The 21,557-nt window shown below is 41.3% G+C and overlaps 2 protein-coding genes across 3 annotated transcripts in view; one reads left to right on the top strand and one right to left on the bottom strand.

Annotated features, from left to right (window-relative positions):
• Positions 1 to 822: 822 nt before the first annotated feature.
• Positions 823 to 17,093, bottom strand: LOC121887134 (thrombospondin-2-like). Of its 2 annotated transcripts, XM_042397718.1 has the most exons (21): positions 13,792 to 17,093; positions 13,593 to 13,658; positions 13,295 to 13,431; positions 10,850 to 10,943; positions 10,593 to 10,757; positions 10,099 to 10,275; positions 9,841 to 10,014; positions 9,412 to 9,542; positions 7,310 to 7,444; positions 6,992 to 7,210; positions 6,773 to 6,880; positions 6,500 to 6,659; positions 5,850 to 5,968; positions 5,537 to 5,771; positions 4,961 to 5,188; positions 4,723 to 4,853; positions 4,242 to 4,382; positions 3,973 to 4,070; positions 2,851 to 2,897; positions 1,645 to 1,784; positions 823 to 1,512 (listed from the first exon to the last, which is right to left on the bottom strand). In XM_042397718.1, exons 1-21 carry the CDS (start codon positions 13,943 to 13,945, stop codon positions 1,294 to 1,296), a joined length of 3,078 nt encoding a protein of 1,025 aa, XP_042253652.1. In that variant the 5' UTR covers positions 13,946 to 17,093; the 3' UTR covers positions 823 to 1,293. The 2 variants fall into 2 exon arrangements, with proteins under 2 accessions (XP_042253652.1, XP_042253653.1); XM_042397719.1 differs by lacking the exon at positions 2,851 to 2,897 and having other exon boundaries at positions 1,421 to 1,512.
• A 94-nt stretch (positions 17,094 to 17,187) lies between these two features.
• The window catches only part of psme4b (proteasome activator subunit 4b), a 38,661-nt gene continuing 34,291 nt past the window's right edge, over positions 17,188 to 21,557 (top strand). The window contains exons 1-3 of the mRNA XM_042397727.1: positions 17,188 to 17,705; positions 18,426 to 18,566; positions 21,024 to 21,140. Of these exons, the coding sequence (XP_042253661.1) occupies positions 17,503 to 17,705; positions 18,426 to 18,566; positions 21,024 to 21,140 (461 nt within the window). The 5' untranslated portion in view covers positions 17,188 to 17,502. The remainder of the gene's footprint in view (positions 17,706 to 18,425; positions 18,567 to 21,023; positions 21,141 to 21,557) is intronic.

Here is a 21,557-nt window from a genome sequence, read left to right as displayed (position 1 = left end):
GGTTTTGTGTTTTGCATTATTACAGGATTACAAGGATTTTTCTCCGACTTAAGGTCAAATATATTTGAAGACCCAGATTTAGTCGTTGTGTTTGCATTTTAAATCAGTTACACAGTTTTATGGAGAAAAAAACAACACACACACACACAGCTGATTCAAAGCTACAGAATAAAAAGAGTGGAATAAGTTCAAAACAATGAAAGAAGGAACAAGTTCAACTCTAGTTTCAGATTTCAAAGAGCTTAATAACGTCTCAAAATTAACCCGAGGGACAGTGAATGACCTACACACACACACACACACACACACACACACATATATTTATCACATCATGGTCACTTTTGGAGACATTACATAGACTTACATTAATTTCTTGCAGACTTACTCTAACCCTAACCACTGCTTACTGCCCTAACCTTTAACATAACCTCAACTATTGACCCAAAAATCATCATTTTACCAAATGGGGACACGGCTTTTGTGCTTTTGATCAGATTCTGAATTTTTAAATGAGCGAGAAAAAGGAGATTAGAAAAAGGATTTTAATGATGTAATTGGACTTTTTTGTGGAAAAAAACATATCAGACACATATTATTCCATGCACAGTATTTTATATCTTACAACATGTCTGGAGGGGATCTTTAAATCTCAGTTTTTGTGTATGTAAGAGCATGATTTGTGACATCACAACTAGTTTGGATGCCGAATGTTCAGTATGCAACTTTTAAAAAAGCGATGTGGAAACACTGTATTTTTCAATGAGGCAGAAGGAGTAGATGTAATTTTAATAAGTCTTAGTTAGGTAATTAAACTTTTTTTTTTGAAAGAAAATAAAAAGGCTATGAGACCCAAATCATTAATCAAATATGAGTATTTTCATATATATTAACACATGTCAGATATTTCATAATTCATCTAGTGTCACTGTTTAAGAATAATCAATCAAATTCTTATTTGCTTTGTCAACCTCAATTAACCTGTCAGCCCAGTTTCATCCCTCCCACTCAGTATTTGTAAGTATTACTTTCACCACTAGAGGGTGTTAGAGACCATGTTTCCACAACCGCATGTGTAGGCTAATGAGCTGGCGTCGTCAGAAAAGGAAAAAAAAACATTGAAAAAAAAAAAGTATTTTATTGATAAGTTACCAGACATCTGCACAGTGCTCTACTTACGCCATCATCAATTCATCTCTCCCTTCCATTTCTGGTATCTGGCAATAAATAATTATTTACAACCATAGTGAGAAGCAAATGAAAAGGAACAAGAAGTTACTGTCATTAGAGATGCTGTCAGTAGTGTACAGCGAATGAAAGCAGCCTGAAATCAATACTGTTGCATAAAAAGCTGATAGATAGATGATGGTCACTAATTGATAGTCTTGGCAGTTTAAAGGCCAGCTTCATCTCTCTTTCTCTCTCTCTCTCTGATGTATTTTCTGAAAGTAATGTTGATCTCTGACGGCTTGTTGTAGAGTTTCCTGAACATCCCAGCAAAAATAATTCAGTTATCTGAGAACAAAAAAAGAAAAAAAAAAAAAGAGGTCACAGATATGGTTACAAGAGGAACTGATTTACAAACATTGCAGGACAAGCACACAGCAATCACTAGTCAGAGCAAAAAGTGTTGACAGGATGTCTTACCTCTGCACTCATATTTGAGATCTGAGAAAAGGACGTGTTCCTGAGAGAAGACAAACAGCCCCAGTCTGCCTCCAGCCAGGGTATGGTCGTACACAGCCCCCGAGTCGGACAAAAGTTCCCTGCCCTCATACACCACCACCCTGCAGTGGAAATACAACATCGCTAACGTCTTCATACACAGCAGCATCAATTGTGTGTTTTACCATAGACGCAGCTATAATGTGGGTACCTTGGGGGCAGCAGAAACAAGTATCTGTAACTTGTTTCTACATAACACACACAACAATGAAATATCATCACCTTTTAAAGGTGCAGTGTGTAGGTTTTAGTAGCATCTAGGGCGTGTAGGCGAACCTACACATCCACTAGACGCCACTTAATTCTACACACTCCACTTTTTAGTTGATATATTGAATACTATATACACTTGTTAGCAAACAGTTGCTTATTTAAACATCCAGCAGTTACGGAGCAACATTATTATTCATTTGGAGTCGTGTTTCTGTCCACCTGGTGAATGTAAATCCAATATTGAATTTCTTTTAGCTCTGTTTTGGATCTTTGTCAACTCCTGAGGGAAATATTTGGCTCTTTATCTGCTAAATACTTCACCATGTCCACAAGCTAGTTGCTAACTGTGTCCGTTTGGTTTTGAAAATGGCACAATGAGAGCGGTGAGAGGGAATCAAAACAGTAAAGTTGTGGACTTGACAGCTATGAGCTGAAACTTGCTTTAAAACTCTGTAGGTTCAACACTCCTTGCATTACACATTGTCAATTGATATGTTGTTATAAAATATATTGATTCTAGTCTTTATGTAAGGGATCTGAATACATCTTCCTCTACTAATGGCAATGTACCCTACACGTCTGGGTCAAGTTTGTTGTTTAGTAGCTTATTTTCCTTTCTATTCCATATTTTACTCTTTATTGCTGTGGATAACACTGAGGACATGACGTCATATGAGATACATTCAAGGCTGCTACAATGGAGTTTTGTAGCAACTATCCAAAATATAATGCGTCTGTCCTTCACTATCAAAGAGCAAGTGCAAACCGACATTCAATAAGCACACAGTCATCCTACAATCATTCAGCACCCAGAATGCAATGCAGCCGTCACTGACATTTTCAAAGATAGCCTTCTTTAAGAGTACCTTTTGTAATTTGAACAACTGGGCTTCACACAGCTTTCTTTTCCCTCACCTTTTCTCAGCATGAAAACCTTACTAAGGCAGTGATGTTCTCTCAGTCTGCACATAAACAACACAGAGCACAAAGTTCTCGTTGCCTGGGGGAGTTTGAAAGTCCATTAGTGAAAAGTACAACTAAGTAGAAGTAGATGTGACAGGTTGAGGAGAACTGGGTACAACGAAAAAGTGAATTAAACTGTTATCACAAAATAACTCTCAGTGATTTATGATATATACTGGAGCGTAAGAACATCTGAGGGTGAAAAATCTCCTTCAGTGGTGGCATTGAATGTGATTTTCACAGATTTAAGAAGTTATTTAGCACATACTATTTCTCCACTAAAGCCTTCATGAACTGTAGCACAGAGAGTGAACAACTGAGCCCTGAATGTGTGATTCAATGGAACATACCAGTGTTTTTTCTATGTCTTAAAGAATTTTGTACAAATCACATTTACTTAAAAATGTTGCTATTGTTCTTTTGTGTTTTAGAGTTTTGAATTTTCTTTTTTTTTTACCTTTCATCCAGAAATTTGTCTCCATTCATTTCATAAAATATCATTTGAAAATCAACATGCAGACACTATGGTAAATTGGTGGTCTCCGGAGAGCATTATGTCTGCTTTTACTTATTTCAAGGTAACATATTTTCAGTTGATGTTTAGCTGATGTTCACCAGTCTCAAACAAATCTGAAGTCTTTGAAAGTTGATTTCCATACTGTACAGACATGAAGGGGGAAGCAGTGGCTGCTTAAAAATTAGTGGAATATTTTTATACCAATAGAGTAGTGTAGAGTAATGTAGTAAATGGGCCAAAACACTGATATGATATTCTAAAAGCCAAGCCATTAATATCAAATGTTTAACTGTAATTTAAAAGTGAAAGGTTGCTGCTAATGTTGAGTTATTTCTACTAGGGAGTAGTGTTCTTACACTACGGAAGTCCACAAATCTTTGTTTTTGTAACTTTAGAAGTCGGGTGATTTACATGATCCTCATCCATTTGTGGTTTTTAACAGCTCAACATGAAAATATGAATCCAGGCCGTTAAGAGGAAAACCAGCCAAGTGACGATACTCTGAACTTCATACTGGTTATCAGTTCTCGTGTTTGTAACTATCTCAGACTTCATACCTGATGAACCCAGTTTTGGGTCTGTGGATGAGGTGGATGCGGTAAGCTGTGAAGTCCTTCCAGCCAATTTTATTGGGGTCATGCCACAGTGTTCTGACCTGAGACGGATAGAAAAACACAGAATTCAGGGCAGACAAGAATACTGTATTTGTGTCTGATTTTTACACAGGCAATGTAACAACGGATGGTCTGTTGAAGGTTGTTTGGAGGATTTATCTGTGTGAATGAGAGATGTAGTGTGTAAAACATATTAAGTCACTGATTCGTGCCTGGTGTCTGGTGTTTCCGGTGTGCCACAGAGCGTTGCGTAAATACTCCCCTGGTCCTGTGGTGGAATTGACCAATTTAATGGAGACTCCAGCTGTGGCAAATGCTTTGGACGGCCTCTTTTCCCAGTAGCCCTGTGATACCTGTTGTCATCGAATGAAAGGATATGAAGGATAAAAGAGAGTCAGAGTCAGAGAGTTTGGATTTATGTATACATTGGTAGATGGCTGAAGAGGACTGTCGCTGTACAAAAGAAGACATGGTTGTAAAGTCTTTTCTTTTTTTATGTACTTTTTCATGTTTTGCCAGTGAGAACTCTGGTATAAATTAATATGGTCAAGGAGATTTTTGAAAATATATCAGGAGGATTAAAACCTTTGATTCGAGCCCAGAACTAGTTTAAAAGGCAATTTAGGACGATGTTTTCCTTCCATTGGTGAAACCAGTTGGTGTTATCATAAACTTCCAGCATTCATGCCTCACCTGTTTCCACATGACAACATAGAAGCGTCGACTGGACTGGTAGGCGAACACAATGCCTGCGTAGTCGTCATCTCGGTCGGTGTTCACATAAAACGTCACACTGAAGTCTACTGCACTGAACTTGTCATATCCTGTTTAAGTGAAGGAAACATTTGTTTTTCTTTTTTTCCTTTCTCTTTTTTTCTGACGATTTTCATTATACTTTGAATGGGATTCGATTTTTTATGGTTTTTCTCACCTAAAGCGATGCCAGGATCCGAGTTGGCCGTCTGCAGTAGCTCAGTGCCCTGGCTGCGGATCACCCAGAGAGGGTCAGACTGTGTGGTGCCTTTAGGGTCCAACAAAACTACCTGAAACTTCCTGAAGTCTGTAGACCCGATGTCCTGGTTCAGTGGACAGGGATCCAACGCATCTGGAATACTGTCATTGTCAAAGTCTTCAAAGCATGAGTCTCCACTGCCATCACCTGTGAGAGACAGAATGTAACATTGTGACATCCTGGAATTTTTTTGCCAAGAATAAAATAAACGACCTGATAATGTGCAAATGTAGTGAGAAAGTCCTGTCCTGATGGTGGATAGATTAAACAATCATTCATGATTGATCACTCTACCGAGAGCCATAAACGGTTTATGTTGCATATCCAACAATGACATGACCTAGACCAGTGGGAGTATACTGGACTGATAGTGACAAGATTTTCCTGCATGACTGCAAAATCCATTTATCATAAATTGTACAAAATACTTCTCCTTGCATATTTTTTATATCAGAGATATTCTCAGCTAAAATTGAGAGAAACTCTCACACTGACCATTTGAGTCCAGCTGGTCCCTGTTGGGAACCAGTCTGCAGTTGTCCCTGTCGTCAGGGATACCATCGTTGTCGTCGTCATGGTCACACTCGTCTCCCTTCCCATCATTGTCATGGTCAGCCTGGTTGCTATTGGGGATGTAGGGACAGTTGTCTAGAGAGTTTTGGTGGCCGTCCTCGTCGATGTCGTCATTGTCGTCGCACATGTCTCCCACCAGGTCACTGTCAGAGTCGAGCTGTAAACACACACACACGATTACACGCTGGCAATATTTATGTGCACACAATATGAAGTTGTATGTGTTTTTCTATACCTGCATTGGGTTGTTTAGAAGGGGGCAGTTGTCACACTGGTCTCCAACGCCATCCATGTCTGTGTCTCTCTGGTCAGTGTTGTAGATTAAGGGACAGTTGTCACGGTCATTCAGAACCTCTGGAGAAAGAGGGACACACACACACTCAGATAGACAACAGATAAATTGCATTGTGTGTTGCTTTTACACTTTTATTACACATAAAAACAAGACATGGCAACCTATATAAATCAAGACCGTGTTTAGGTAAGTATATCTCATAGTTTCAGCTGTGATAGATACAAATATAAAACATATTTTTGGAACCCCACGGATATCTAAAAGTGATAATTTTAGTTGAGCTATCTGTCATTGCATAATTATGGCATTCTGTGAAAATAATAATAATAATAATAATACTTTATTTGTATAGCACCTTTCATACAAAGATGCAGCCCAAAGTGTTTTACAAGACAAGATCAAAAATAAAGCTAGACCAAAAATAAAATAAAAAATAACAATAAATAATTTTTTTTTTTTTGATTAAACATAAATTTAAAAGCCAAATTAAAAAAGATAGGTCTTTAATTTCTTTTTTAAAAGTACCAAGGGGAGGGTGTTCCACAGTTTAGGGCCATAAAAAACATAGACATTTAATGAGTAGCTCTCACCATCTCCATCAATGTCAATGCTGCAGGCGTCTCCCTCTCCGTTGTCATCAGTGTCCGTCTGCAGTGGGTTGCTATCAAACGGACAGTTGTCACAGCGGTCCCCGACCCCGTCCCTGTCAGAGTCAAACTGCCTAGGGTTGTACACCAGTGGGCAGTTGTCCTATGCCAAACAAATGTATATTAGTGCACACATACACAGAGGGGATATGAATATTCAGCTGTTTTCAATCATGTTACCCTCAAAGTTACTCAATGTCTGAGCTGCAGTCTCACCCTCTCATCTAGGATGTCATCATTGTCGTCATCAGGATCACAGGCATCTCCCTGTCCGTCCTTGTCCAGGTCTTCCTGTCCAGAGTTTGGCAGCATGGGGCAATTATCCTGCAGCCAGTCACAACAGTTTAGTGGAATAACATCCAACCAGAACAGGTCTTAGCAATAAACACTTCAGTGTTTCAGATGATTTATTTTTGTTATATTTTGTTTTTTAACCTTTTGACAGTGATAGGTTGCATTCTTTTTGCAGGTCAGTTTGTAGTTGGGCCAGCCATCCAGATCAGCGTCTTCACCACACACGAAGCCATCGCCCACAAACCCGACAGCACATAAACACTTGTACAAGACTTCAGATTGCAGGCCCAGGTAAATACACTCAGCATACTTGTGGCAGGTGTGTGTTTTGTCTTTGCAAGGATTGTGTGGCTCACACACCTACAACCAGAGCAGCTCTTTGAGAATCCAAAAGTGGTTCTTAATTGTAGTTCAAAGCAAATGAAAGTAGTTCATACAGAGGAAAATGCGAATACATGCCTGCTTGATTTTTTGGGCTTCCTCCAGTCCAAGGCCAAACGGCTGGGTGCCTTTATAGCGAGGAGGACAGGGCAGACAGTAGAACCCAGGGTCTGTGTTCACACACTCTGTAACACACACACCCTCCACTTCACACTGCAGAGATAGAGGGATTAACCATGTTCAGCATATCGTAAAAAGGTGTTACAGGTGTTGTGTAAAGGAGGAACTCTTTGCCAGACTACACAATATTTTTGTCTTAAAAGAAGATCACTTTGTCAGCCCGTTTGACATAATCACATACAAGATGATCAAGATACATACGTGGCTGAAAATATTGGGACCCTTGCACCTTTTTTAAAAAAAACTAAATTGTCTCTGTATTAAGTTGAAACTGAGAAGTATATGGTATACATAATTCTTTATGTCACATTGAATATAACTGAAACTTTTGATTTACAACATATTTAATACAATAAAAAAATGAAAACGGCATGGTCAAAAATCTTGGAACCCTTAACTTAATATTTTTGTAGCACAGCGTTTGGAGGCAATAATTGCAGTATAGCACTTTCTGTAACTCTGAATAAAGTTTCTACACTTCTCCACTGGCAGTTCAGCCCACTCTTCTTGAGCAAACTGCTCCAGTTCTCTCAGGTTTTTGGTGGGCGCTGACTCCCAACTGCAAGTTTCAGCTGTTTCCACAGATGTTCAATGGGATTCAGATCAGAACTCACAGCAGGTCACTTCAGGACGGTCCAATGTTTTCTTCTCATCGACTCTTGCGTGCTTTTTGGTGTATGTTTGGGGTCATTATCCTGCTGGAAGACCCATGATCTGTGACTAAGATACAGCTTTCTGACACTGGGATGTATGTTTCGCTCCAAAATGCCTTGATAGTCTTCTGATTTCATTTTGCCCTGCTAAGATTCAAGCAGATTCAGCAAAGCAACCCCAAAACATCACTGAGCCTCCTCCATGTTTCACGGTAGGCATGGTGTTCTTTTCTTTGAAGGCTTAATTTTTTCTTCTGTAAACACAAGGTTGCTGTGAAAACTGTGAAACCCTAATTTAGTTTCATCTGTCCAAAGCACATTCTCCCAGAAGGACTGTGGCTTGTCAATATGCATTTTGGCAAAGTCCAGTCTGGCTTTTTTGTGTCTTCCTCATAGAAGTGAGGTCTTCTTGGGTCTTCTACCACGGAGCCCATATTCATGCAGACAGTGACGGATGGTGTGACTTGAAACTATTGTACCTTGAACTTGAAGATCAGCTTGGATCTGTATTGAAGTTTTTCTTGGTTCTTTCTCGACTATTCGAGCAATCCTTCTGTTCAATCTCGGGCCAATTTTCCTCTTGCGACCACGTCCAGAGATGCTGGCTACAGTTCCATTGGCCTTAAACTTCTTAATAATATTGGCAACAGTGGTCACAGGAACATCAAGCTCTTTGGAGATGCTCTTGTAACCTTGACATTGACCACGCTTGGCTATTATGTTTTTCTAATGTCATCAGACCACTCTCTAGTTTTCCTTCTGTTTTCCATGTTCAATGTGATGCACACAGCAGCAGAAAAAACAACAAAGAGTAAGAGAGAGTAATTTTCTCCTTTTAAACTGGCTGCATGAGTGATTATAAGATTGAAAACACCTGTGATACTAATTAAAACACAATAGTCTGCTTAAAGTATTATTACAAAGCAATTATTTCCTACAACTTTTAAAGGGTACCACTAATTTTGTCCAGGCTATTTTAGAATGTCTTTGTGAAATAAGCGTGAATTCAGTTATTTTCACAACTTTTTTGTTTTGTTCCACTGCAAACCAAACATGGACATGCATTGATAACAAGATATCTTTTAATTTCAACACTGTTCAGGGCGAATGGTGCATTGTTTTAAGAAAATGTAAGAGTACCAAGAATTTCGGCCACATCTGTACATGTCAAACTAGGCCAGAGGAGGGAACGTTTGGCACGCTGATCTTTATGTCTGGACTTTTTAAGGCCTGGGTTGACTTCCACTATCATGAATCAATAAACAGTCGTTCCCAACGCCCCACATCTGTGACATCAGGCCATTATAAGGCTGATATCATGTATCATTCAGGACCAGCCCTTATTACCTCATTCTCATCCTCACAGTGAGTGCCATTGCCATATAAACCCAATGGACAGCTTCCACATTCCCATGATCCATCGCTATATGATGTGCATTCCACCCCAGGGAAGCATGGGTTTGACATCAAACACATGTCTGGAAACACATACAAACATGCATATAAGGTTAATGAATCAAGTTGTCCAAAATTGGGTCAGTTTGAGGAAATGTATATTTAAATAATTAGTCTGTTCTGTCCTAAGCCTCTATAATTTAATAAAAGGCAGAATAAACACTGTATTATTTTTTAATCCTGAAAATATGTTTCTTCCAATAAAATAGGATTACCTTTTATCCATGGATGTGAGGCTTAGCCTACTCCCAGTATATCTGCTTACACAGTTGGGATGTACATACCTATAGTTTAAGGTTTTTGGACTGGGTTATGGTTTACCTAAGGGACATTCTTGTTTGTTACATGCTTCATAGTCCATAGCATCTCCAGCACACGGCTTCCCGCCATGCTGAGGGGCAGGGTTCGAGCACTCCCGCTGGCGACTTAAAAGGCCTCCCCCACATGACTGTGAGCACTGTGACCATTCGGACCACGTTGTCCAGCCTCCAGCAACTACACAAAGACAAACCATTCACCAGTAAGTCAGTTAAGTACTACCAGTGTAACATGCATGTACATTTGTGCTTGTGTACTCACTGGGGCAGAGTGTATTGTTGCAAGATTTTTTCTCCTTGGCGCCGCCTGTGCACGCTCTGCCCCCCTTCTGTGGCGGAGGATTGTTGCACAGACGGACGCGTGTGATGTTACCCTCTCCACATGTGGTTGTACACGCAGACCAAGGAGACCAATGGCCCCAGTTCCCGTTAGCACGTGCTAGACATGGAACAAGAACATACAGATTGTAAAAAGCTCCATTTTTTTGCATGGAAGCCTGGAAAAGTCTCTGAGTAGAATTCAACATGGACCACCACCACAGTTCCATACTGTGTGTACATTTAAAGAAGTAAAACAACATGGTTTCAATTATGATAGCAATCTCTAAAATCCATGTGTATGCAGTTCCCTATTTTTGCTCTTTGAGGAATATTCAATTTGTTCCCTTGGACCAGCTGTGCTCAATCAATAAAAAAACAAAAAAACAAATTAAGTCAAGACATGTCACAGATCAGACATGCAGAGTGACGTCCTACCCTTGCGTTCACACTTCATTGACATGCAGCTGCGGGTTTGAACTGACGGGCCAGAGCAGGGTGGCATGATGCTATTGCAGGATCGGCCCCTTTGCTGACCTCCACGCCCACAGGTGACCGAACAGTCTGTCCACTCAGACCACTGGGACCAACCATCTCCGTTATCTTTAAATACATACACAAACATTGACCATTGATATGCGTCTATTGAATTTTGTCATATTAGCACACTTTGTCAGCACTAAATCATAACTCACTGAGACAGACAGGGCAGCACTCCTCATCAATAAAGGTCGGATTGATGCAGGATACAGGAGGGCACGATACCTGCTGACACACCACTTTCCCATCCTGGTGAAGGAAAGAGTGACCAGCGTTCACACATTTAGATTTTGAAACAATAGTATTAGTCAGACCATGTTAGTTTGAGCCAGATGTTTTACTATATGCCGATCCTTCCAGAGGAATGGTATGCTGTCATGACTCATAATAAATCTACTCCCTCAAGCCATCCTTGACAATACTAATGACATTTTATAAAGAGAAACAGACACAGAGAGGAGGATGAAGAAAGCACAAAAAAATAAAAGTAGACTAACAAATGCAGCTCTGGAAATAAATAAAACTACAGTGGATACAAGTGAAACTTAGGTATCTCCCCAACTGGTAAACACATTTTAAAGCTACAGTTCAACATTCTGGAAAATATACTTATTTGCTCTTTTGCCAAAACCACTCTCATGTCTGTCCATTTAATACGAAGCTACAGCCAGAAGGCCGTTAGCTTAGCACAGGATTGGAATCAGGGGAAAACAGCTAGCCTGGCTCTGTCAACAGGAAGAAATCTGCCAAATCAAGGAAATTGTAAAACCACAACTTGATGATTTTACATTTGTTTTTTCTTTGTTGTTGTTGTTTTTGGATTAAACAGATATAGCATGAATTTTGGACTTGGACTTGAGACTTTTGGGGGTTTATTACCAGGTCAAAACTTGAGACTTAAATGTTAAGGCTCTCAAGTCTCTGTTATCAATAAAAGTCTATACTCAAGTCAGTCAAGTCTTTAGAGTATCAAGTATCATGTAAGTCAAATCTCACAGCAGTCAAGTCCAAGTCAAAAGATTTTATTAATTTAGATAAATAAAACACAAGACTTGGAGTCAAGTCAGACTTTAGTCACAACCATGGGGACTTGAGAGGATTTATTATCTAACTTAAAATAATGCAGGTGATGCTGAGATCTATCTGTGATAGATATTCCATTCAGTCAGAGACTTGCATGGCGGTTTCCCAGGAAACACAAGCAAGCAAAAAGTTTTGTTCAACACAGACCTGGCAGGTACAGGAGGTGCAGCTGTCAACCTCCCAATGCTCCCCCTGCTCGTACATTCGTCCATCCTGCACGCACCAGATCTCCCCGTCTCCGTCAAGATCATTGTCGTCACCGCCATCGTCATAGCCATAGCCATAGCCATAACCATAGTCATCACCATCGCCATCACCATCGCCACGGCCATGACCATTGCTAAGGCCCCGGCCGCGGCCACGGCCCCGGCCATGGCCATGGCCATAGCCATCGCCATCGCCATAGCCATCGCCATCGCCATAGTCATAGCCATCGCCATCAACATCACCATCGCCATCACCATCACCATCACCATCGCCATGACCATGGCCATCGCCATGGCCACGGCTACGGCCATTGCCACGGCCACGGCCATCGCCACGGCCATGGCCATCGCCACGGCCATCACCACGGCCACGGCCATCGCCACGGCCGCGGCCATCACCACGGCCATCGCCACGGCCATCGCCACGGCCATGGCCATCGCCGCGGCCATCGCCACGGCCGCGGCCATCGCCACGGCCATTGCCACCACCACGACCATCGCCACCTCCACGGCCACGGCCATCGCCAAGGCCACGGCCATCGTCACTGCCGCCACCACCACCGCCTCCGCCTCTGCCGCTGCTGTGGCTGCGGCTGCTGCTGCTGCTGCTGCTGCTGTTGCTAAGCTCAGCCAAAGATATGCGCATCTCTTCATTTTCTTTTGACTGAAAAAACAAAAACATATGTAGCACTTCAAAACATTAAAATAATTGCCAGGAAAACTGTATTTTATTTATTTATACATACTTTATTTAGATTTACCCGCTATTAGTACTCAGAGACCTAGGCTAGAATGGTTGCGAGATGAATAGCAGCCAAAATTCTAACACTGATTGTATTCTTTCAGCTTGTTTTTTTCCAAAATTACGAGGATATTTACCACAAACCACAGATCTTCCTGCCAGAAAAAGGATGTTGCTACTTGTTCCATTTGCACTGGAAGAAGAGTCACTTTGTTTCTGGTTTGTTACACAGCTTTCCCACAAAACTCAACCCAATCAAGTGCAATGTAAAGTGCGCTGCAGAGGCTGGTGGACAGTTTTCTCATTGTTCAGTTGTTTATGACCACAACAAAAATGCGTGGATTGTGAATTTCACAATATTTAACCAATGTTAAAATGTTACACTTAACACCTTTTACTGGCCATCTTTAAATGTTTAAAACACTTCTCGTAAAAGTAAATTCCTTAAATTCTCATCTGAAATCCAATTTCTTGCTTGTGCCATATCAATCTAAATGTTGCATCAGAAAGTTAAACACAACAAACAAATTCCAACATGCAGATGACACATGTGCACGTATGTGTCTTACTACTCTCTCCAGATCTTCAAGCAGGCTGCTGGTAACAATACGCAAGCCGTGGATCTCAGTGAGCAACTCCACCAGTTCCTCACATGGATGACGACATACTGCTGGTGACTTGTTGTCGACCTCTGCACCACCCACACCTGCAGAGGAGGCACAAGTGTGTGTGGTCTGTATCAGATCTTATACTGAGTCTGTGTTTAGTGAAATAGAAGGAGAAACTGTATGCATACATACAGTATATTTGAATGCAGTTATCTTATGTGTGTCCATGTGTGCATGAGCAAATGCACATCTGTGGTACCTGTGCACACAGCTGCTGCATAGAGGAGTATCATAAGCCAGGGGAAACCTCTCAGCGGACTCATTCCTGTTCACACATAAATCACATGTGTAGTCGCCATGAAATACAGCAACCATGCTACACCACCACCACACATTACAAGCAGGACTGCTGCCAAAGAGATAGAAGAAGAAGATAAGGGGGAATTAACCTTGCATACCTGCGTACTCCTCGCTGCTCTGCCTCTCTCCACGATTAGAAATCATGGCTGGTAAGCTTGTCCCCGCTGCAGCTCCACAGGGGCTGTGATGGAATGTCTGTGTCCTTTCCCTCTTCCTTACAGTATTTCCTCGTCTCCTTGTTTCCTTCCCCATCCTGGCATCCGGTGTGAGGATCACCAGCACAACTTCCTCAGTAATTTGTCTTTAAAGCATCCGAATAAAATAGGGAAGAAGTCGGTGAGAGAGAAATCTGAGTGAAGAACATGTGGACAGCTCTGTTAGTTCTGTAGAAAGTTCTAATGTGGTTATGTATTTGTTTGAGTGTGAGTGTGTGTGTGTGTGTGGGTGTGTGTGTGTGTGTGTGTGTGTGTGCGTGCGTGTGTGTGTGTGTGTGAGTGAGGCAGGAGCGGGGGCCATATATTACCCGTCTGTCTGGCGATGAACTGGGCTGCATATCTCCCAGCGAGAAACCCAGCTGGATGGAAGGAACTTGTGTGTGCGTGTCTGTGTGTGTGTGTGTGTTGACGTTTGGATGCAGGTTTCCCAGACACATCATTTACACTCTTCACTCTCCAAACTGAGACACACACGAAAACATGCACCGACTCACACACATACACACACACACACACACACACCCATTGGCTGCCTGAGTTTTCCAATATTTTAGGAGTGAGAGAACTGGCATCACCATGAATCCCTGGTGAAAATGAAAGACTTGATGTGTGTGTTTGTTTCTTAGGACTGATTTTTTTTTAAATGTCTGCAGAAGCTCAGATCATGAGCTAAAGATGAGCAGGCGGACGGAATACAAAAACATGTACTTCCATTGGGATCATCATCTCTTTCCTTTCTCTCTCTTTCCCTCTTTCTTTTTTCTCCATCACTTTCCTCCCTCTCTCTTTCTGTTCGGGCTTCTCCCTGCTGAGTCAAAGAGGCATCATCATCCTGAATCACATTTTCCATCTGTGGACTCCACTTGTGGAATAATGAATCTTACAGATGTGTGCACACACGCAGGCACACACATGCAAGCGCCTGTGCCCATACAAACACACACACACACACACACAATATTCCAACAAAATCTCTATTTACAGACACCTAGAAACATCACAACGAAGAGCAAATAGGAACAGATACCATGTTTCTTCGTGGAAGTGGTTCAACAGCCGAGGCAGCAAAAGCAGGTGCTCTCACTGCTCTGAGAGGCAGAAAAGCCCAAAAGTAATAAAGATCTGAGGGGATATACAGTAAAGGGTAAAGACTTGGGTGAGATTACTTCGCAAAGACCACTTTGGACACCCTTGGACTGACTGCCCTGTCGTGTGGAAGGCACATTCTGTTCTGGGATCTCTCTCAAAGTCTGTTTTCCCCTGTGTTTATAGAGAGAAAATAGTTTTAAAGAGGGCATCGCCCTCACTGTCTCAGAAAGGTTAAACTGATTGAAGGTTGCATGGCCATCACAGGCTGTAGCCAGTGAGACTGAGGTGGGGTTGAGAAACAGAGCACTTTATGCAATCAGGCGGCTTAAGAAAAGGCTGAGGTGGAGTTGCAGCAATTGCCCCATTTCTTCAAGTATCCAGACCAGACAACTCAAAGGGCCTTTGCATTATACTCTAAGCCCTAGCTGTGAGCAGCAAACTCACCCAGACAATATCCTGCAATTGCCGCACCACTCTAAGCGTGGAGTGGTCAGAGAATTACATGGGCTTAAAGTAAAAGGATTTACATGGAAGGGTGCACACAGTAACATAAGAATGGAGAAGGTCGGGGACAAAAGTGTCATAAGAGAGCCGAAAAGGCATAGATAATATGAGCGGGACTTGTTTGGGACTGTGAATTTATTTATCTATTGGCACATTTCAGCAAACAGGTAAAGTGGCATGCAGCCAAAGCATACAGGCAGATAGACAGATAGACAGATAGATAGATAGATAGATAGATAGGTAGGTAGGTAGGTAGGTAGGTAGATAGATGCTGATTCACTAAATGCACCGGATAGACAGTGCAGCCCCTTGTTTATCCCCGCAACAGTCAGAGTGGGTCAGTAGAACAGCAGAGGGACATTAATCCATTTATCAGATCATCCTAATATTCTGCAGATTAGCTCGCACCACGCACACACGCACACAGCGCCTCTGGGATTTGTAGTCCAGAATGATGCTTTCGGATTTCCTCCTTGCCCATTTCCCAGAAAGCATACACGATGAAAGCCTTCACATATCAAAGCCTTTTCTCATTAGTTTCACTGGTGCTGAAATCAAAGTCTGAATTCACAGTAATGCACCCAGTAGCAACCTGTGGGCTCGTCATTTAACTCGACCGCCTGTGTCGCGCGTCACGGCCACCACTGCTCGAAATGAGCAATTAGAGGTGACGCAGCGTCTTGTTATTGTAGGTCAAAGCGGAACTTGCGCAGAGGTCAGAGGTCCGCAGAAAATTGGATGCGCCTCACGGGAGCGCGCACAGTTACAGGGAAAACTACCATAATGATTTTTAAGGCAAGGTACTGTTTAAAAACGATGTAATCTTCTGTGACAGGTTCATCAATGATGACAAATAGTTTCTGAACGTTTAGAGTCATCAGTGTTTTATTAGACTCAGTAGTAGTGGCATTTCCATGATGATTGGTCCGAAATTTAGGCTACAAGGTTTCCTTGATTAATCTGTCAATACTGTGGATGTGTTTTTAAGCATTGGATTCCAGATATTCCTCCTCTTAAGTTTCTTTTCAGATACTTTAGGATCAAACATTGTTATCAGTTCATATAATAGGTCGTTCTGGCTCGACATCGTGAATGTCAGAGCCTACTTGTAACACTCGCCTGGTTTGAGAAAAAAGAGGATGTATTTCTCGTCATGTAATAACCTGCACCTGCGCTGTAACTTTATTAATCAAATGGTGTCACCAGCAAATATTTTGGGCTGTTTTGGCTCGACAGTGTGAATTTCACACATTTAGCTAATAATGACCTAAGCTGAAATAATACGGAATGCATTACTCGGCAGGGGCAATTAGTTCTGCCGAGAATAATGCATGCATCCCTTAACACTTAGTAATGACACTTCTAATAAAAGTTTGACAGGAATCAAATGGTCTAATCAGCACATAATTTATTTGATCGACTATGACAGAGTGAATTTGACACTCCACATTCGTTTTTTGCATTTAAAAACCTCATTTTACTGTAAGTATCTGAAATCCTATTCTAAGAATTCGTCCTAAAAAATATTGAGAGATTCATCAATGAAACCTTGTAAATTTCAGACCAATCTCATTGAGGAAGTGCTAGCTACTGAGACTAATAAAACACTGATGACTTTAAAATATCATTTATCGTCATTGATGAACCTGACAAACAAGATTATATCGTTTTTAATCAGTACTTTGGCCTTAAAAGTCATTACAATGTCTGGTAGTGTTCCCTCTGGCTGTGCGCGCTCCCGCCTGGCGCATGCAGTTCCCTGCGGGCAGGCACAACTTACACCGGCCCTCTCCGCTGTCAGGGCTTTGCACAGCTCAATTAGCGTGACACACTTTCCCCTGTGATCGCCTGCCTTCCGCCCTGCTTGCTGGACACAGCAGATTATGCCCTCTAACTTCGGCAGAGCATTTCCAAGCAGTACAACATTCATTAAATAAAGAGGAACGCTTTACTTTGCTCTATTTTTTTTACGCGCGCTGTAAGCAGAAAAGTGACCCGACTATGACTGTGGATGGAGATATGGCTGACCCGTCCGTGTTCACACCTCAGAAGGAGATCGTGTATAACGACCTGCTGCCTTATTCCGACCGGTTGGACCGGGAGGCCACGGAACTGTTGGCGGACATCAAAGCGAACCTGTCCAGAGCTGTCCTCGTCAGAGAACTGTGGCCCGGGGTCGCTTTCTGGTCCAGGAAGCTCTTCTCGTAAGTGTTGAAAATTGTCCTCTGGGTATACAGTAAGACAGCTTAACCCGTAATTTGTTAATGAGCACATTTCCTATTTATTAACATAATGATTTCATAATATATCAGCTCATTCAGACAGTTATTTTGAGACCATTGTATTGGATTGACATATTAAGTCAATAATGCAACCATAAAACTCTGAAACCTTGAGTTGCATAAATACCTCTCTGGCACAATAACAACAAAAACAAAATTAATAAGCTTCACAAATGTGCACTAGCCTAATATTAGTTGCAGGACTGTTTTATTAGATTACCATGTGGCTGCATTTCCTTACAGTTGGACACAGCTGTAATGTTTATTTTTAAAAGGGTACAACACACACACTCAATACTTCAGAAAATGAGGAACAAAGCGCCACAAAAAGTATCAGTCATATTTTAAGCAGAGACCTTTGTGGTGTTACAGACCTTCCCCAAGCTACCCTGTCTGCCTAGAGAGCATCAGGCCATCATCTTCTGCCCCCTTTAACTTTAAATAAAGACTTTTAATTTACTTTGCTTACTTGGCATTTGCTCAAATTCAATGAGGTTAGTTATATTAGACAAGTGTGTGTCACCTCTCATCCCACCGAGGCTTTGTAGCTGTGTATTTGAGAATGTGGGTCAGACGAAGGAAGCAGGAAGCGATCAGCTGCTCATTGATGGTCACCTCTCACCCCTCACCTCTCACCCTCAGGTTTCTGAAGCTGTACGGCCGGAGGTTCAGCAAAGAGGACCATATTCTCTTCATTAAGCTGCTCTATGAGTTGGTCACGCTGCCGAACCTGGAGCCCTATATGATGCAGAGTTACGCCAGACTGCTCATTCAGCTTCTCAAGTGGGTTTGACACATAAACACACACACGCACATATGAGATATCTGAGCTCCTCATCCTTAGGGACAAGATGAAGAGCTCAGAGTAGTAGAACCGCAGTTCCTTTGCTTTAAAAAGAGCAAGTTGAGGTGGTTCAGGCATCTGATCAGGCGCCTCCCTGTGGACCCCCCGGGCAGACCCAGATCACACCAAAGGGACTATATATCCCATCTGGTCTAGGAATGCCTTGGGATCCCCCAGGAGGAACTGGAGGATGTGGCTGGGGAGAAGAATGTCTGGGTTACTCTGCTGCCGGATTTATGGAGGCACTACTCTGTACAGAACATTAAAATAATTAAGAAAACATGACAGAAAGCCAGAATAACATTTATTTTGTACATAAACAGTGAGAGCTTTTGACTAGAAAACTGGACTGACCAGCGTCAGAGCCGTTACCTTTTCTGCCCTTAATAATGAGATCACTAAGCGGCCCAGTGGGTAAACATCAGTGTGCCACAAGTGGTATACTGATGTCAAGTCACATGACGTGTTAAAGTGGATTTTTCACTTACCTCTCCGCTATTTGGAGCCCTGCCATGTGGAGCTTTGGACAACCCGCAGAGTTAAGAAAGAAAAATAAGAGTAATTTAGAAAGCACCCGGAGAGTGGTGGCTGCGTAATCCTCTAAATTTATTATTTCAGTTATAGAAAATGTTAGGTCTGGACCTGCATCAGAATGAAGTGTAATGGTATCATTGAAAAGGAATTTCAAAAAAGAAAAAACTAACCTAGACTAATCCAAATCAGACCCAAAGTCTTTTGTTGCTTGTTCCATGGGATAAATTTCTACCAGATTTCATTGAACTCTGTTTATATGTTTTTCTAGATATCCTGTTACCAGACAAACAAACAAATAAATACACAGCAACTAGTACATTCATGTGGTATTGTGGGTTAAAAGCAACAGTGGTGTCATTGTGATATTCCTTTCATGTCTGATGATTTATATCAACAAAATATACATCTGGCAACACTAAAGTTTTGCTACACCTTTCGGTCTACATGGACAACGATATTAGCTTCTGAATTGATGCCCAAATCTCTGATTTTGTCAGTGATGGAGTGAAAATGACAGTTTATGAGGCTATAACAATATAACACGTGCATGTTATGGATACAAATAACAATATGACATCATATAAAATAGTCTATAAAGTCATAATTAGTTTAAAGGGAGTGGATACACACACGCACACACATGCACAGAGACATGTGCACTCAAGCAGACACGCACTCACATAGATAAAAACAAGGACAATAAAGTGTGTTGGCTTCACGGTGCATTTATTACTTTTTAAGTCCTGACCTATAGCGTGACTCCCTCGCTTTTGTCTCTCAAATCAGATCTGTCACTACTCCAGCGACTGCAGCGTATTCTCCGAGACGGTCACATTCATCACTTCCCATTTGTCTCCCGTTGTTTCCACGATTTTTACATCCATCACAAAAACAACATCATAATGTAGATGTCGTTTGTCTTGTCCGTTGGATGAAAAGAGAAAGATCTAGGCTAACCGTATATTAAGTGCAAGGTCTCACAGCTGAGAGATAAATTTGATACTCGACATCACGCATCAGGTCTCAATAGGCTTCTTTTTTTTTTCCATCCCTCGCATTTCACCATCGTTTCCCCGATTGTCTCTTCTTGCCTTCATTTTTTCAAATCTCCCCAATGAGAGTCTGTTTTATAGTTGTTAGATGATTGAGAGAGGAGCAGACAAGAGGAATCCAAGGCTGTGGAAATTGTGCATATTCCCCACTGCGGGGGCTTTTAACCTTTCTGTGGAGTTTATTCCAGTATATAAAGCACATAAAAATGGCAATTTAACAAAGAACTAAGTAACGCAGTCAAGAGAAGGTTCGTGAAAGTTTCTCAGGAAAATTAAAAACCTGCTCTGCTTTAAAGCACTTACAAAGTAAACTAGTGATCTAAAAGCTTAACATGGTGTTTGAGAAGTCAAGAATCATAAAAAAAGATAACTTTATTGTGTGATTGGTTAGCAGAAATCCGGTTCTGTCTACTTTCAGATGTTAATTCTTCCTAATTTTTCCCTATGGGTTTGTGTTGTGAATATTTTTAATCAGCTGAGTCTGCACCTGCAAATGACTAATGCCTGCAGCTGTTAATCCAGTTATGCTTTACTGAATTAAAAGACTCATGGCGTTATGTTTGCAGACATGTCTGCAACTTGGCAGGCCTCATTTTTAGCGCAGCCTGCAAGGTAGTGAGTAATTTTCCCACAATTACAGACGCCTTCAGACAACCTGCAGTGTTTCACTTCAGTGTAACATTATTACCGTCATTTTGTCTTGAGTAGGGAATTTTTCAAAGGCTTGAATTTCAACGAATCCGCCTGAAGTCCTGCAAAATCCTTATAAATAGGTTAAATAATTGATGATAAACTTCCTTTTTCAAACAGGAAGAAGGAACTGCTGTCAAGGGATGACCTGGAGTTGCCATGGCGACCACTCTACGATCTGTACGACAGGATCATCTACTCCAAAACTGAGCACCTTGGACTCGTCTGGTTCCCCAAGTATGTGTTTTTTATATGAGAAGTTATAACACTGTACTGGTTTATATGTACTTCCTATTCATTTAACTGTTTTTTTTATTTTATTGTTTAAGATTTCTTCCTACCAAACTTTATCCTAAATACCAATCTGCATTAACTGTAGCTCTGTTGCTTTTCTATTCCAAACCCTAAATCCACAAGTAAACAGTTTTCCCTCGATAGTTTAGTAAGAAAATATGCCAAATTGAAATATGTAAAAAAAAAAAAAAAATTGATCAGAAGGTTGCTGGTTTATTCCCCAAACTGGCTCTCAGTGAAACGTCCCACAATGAACAGGTTAAAATTTGTATGATGCCCATGTCTGTAATTTATTATAAACATACTAATAATTTGTTATAATCATAATAATATATAATGATAATTATAAGCACTCATAAA

Source organism: Thunnus maccoyii, chromosome 20 (assembly GCF_910596095.1).
Source record: "Thunnus maccoyii chromosome 20, fThuMac1.1, whole genome shotgun sequence".
Classification (NCBI taxonomy): domain Eukaryota; kingdom Metazoa; phylum Chordata; class Actinopteri; order Scombriformes; family Scombridae; genus Thunnus; species Thunnus maccoyii.
The sequence above is the reverse complement of the archived record's forward strand: the minus strand, read 5'-3'. Positions and strand labels throughout refer to the sequence as shown.

What these genes read in the sequence shown, in the direction of transcription:
- LOC121887134 (XM_042397718.1), bottom strand. Translation starts at nt 13,945, where the DNA reads ATGGGGAAGGAAACAAGGAGACGAGGAAATACTGTAAGGAAGAGGGAA. An exon ending in TTGAAGATCTGGAGAGAGTA is followed by an intron (nt 10,944 to 13,294) that starts GTAAGACACATA and finishes TTCCTTCACCAG; the next exon opens with GATGGGAAAGTGGTGTGTCA. An exon ending in CAAACAAGAATGTCCCTTAG is followed by an intron (nt 9,543 to 9,840) that starts GTAAACCATAAC and finishes ATGTGTTTCCAG; the next exon opens with ACATGTGTTTGATGTCAAAC.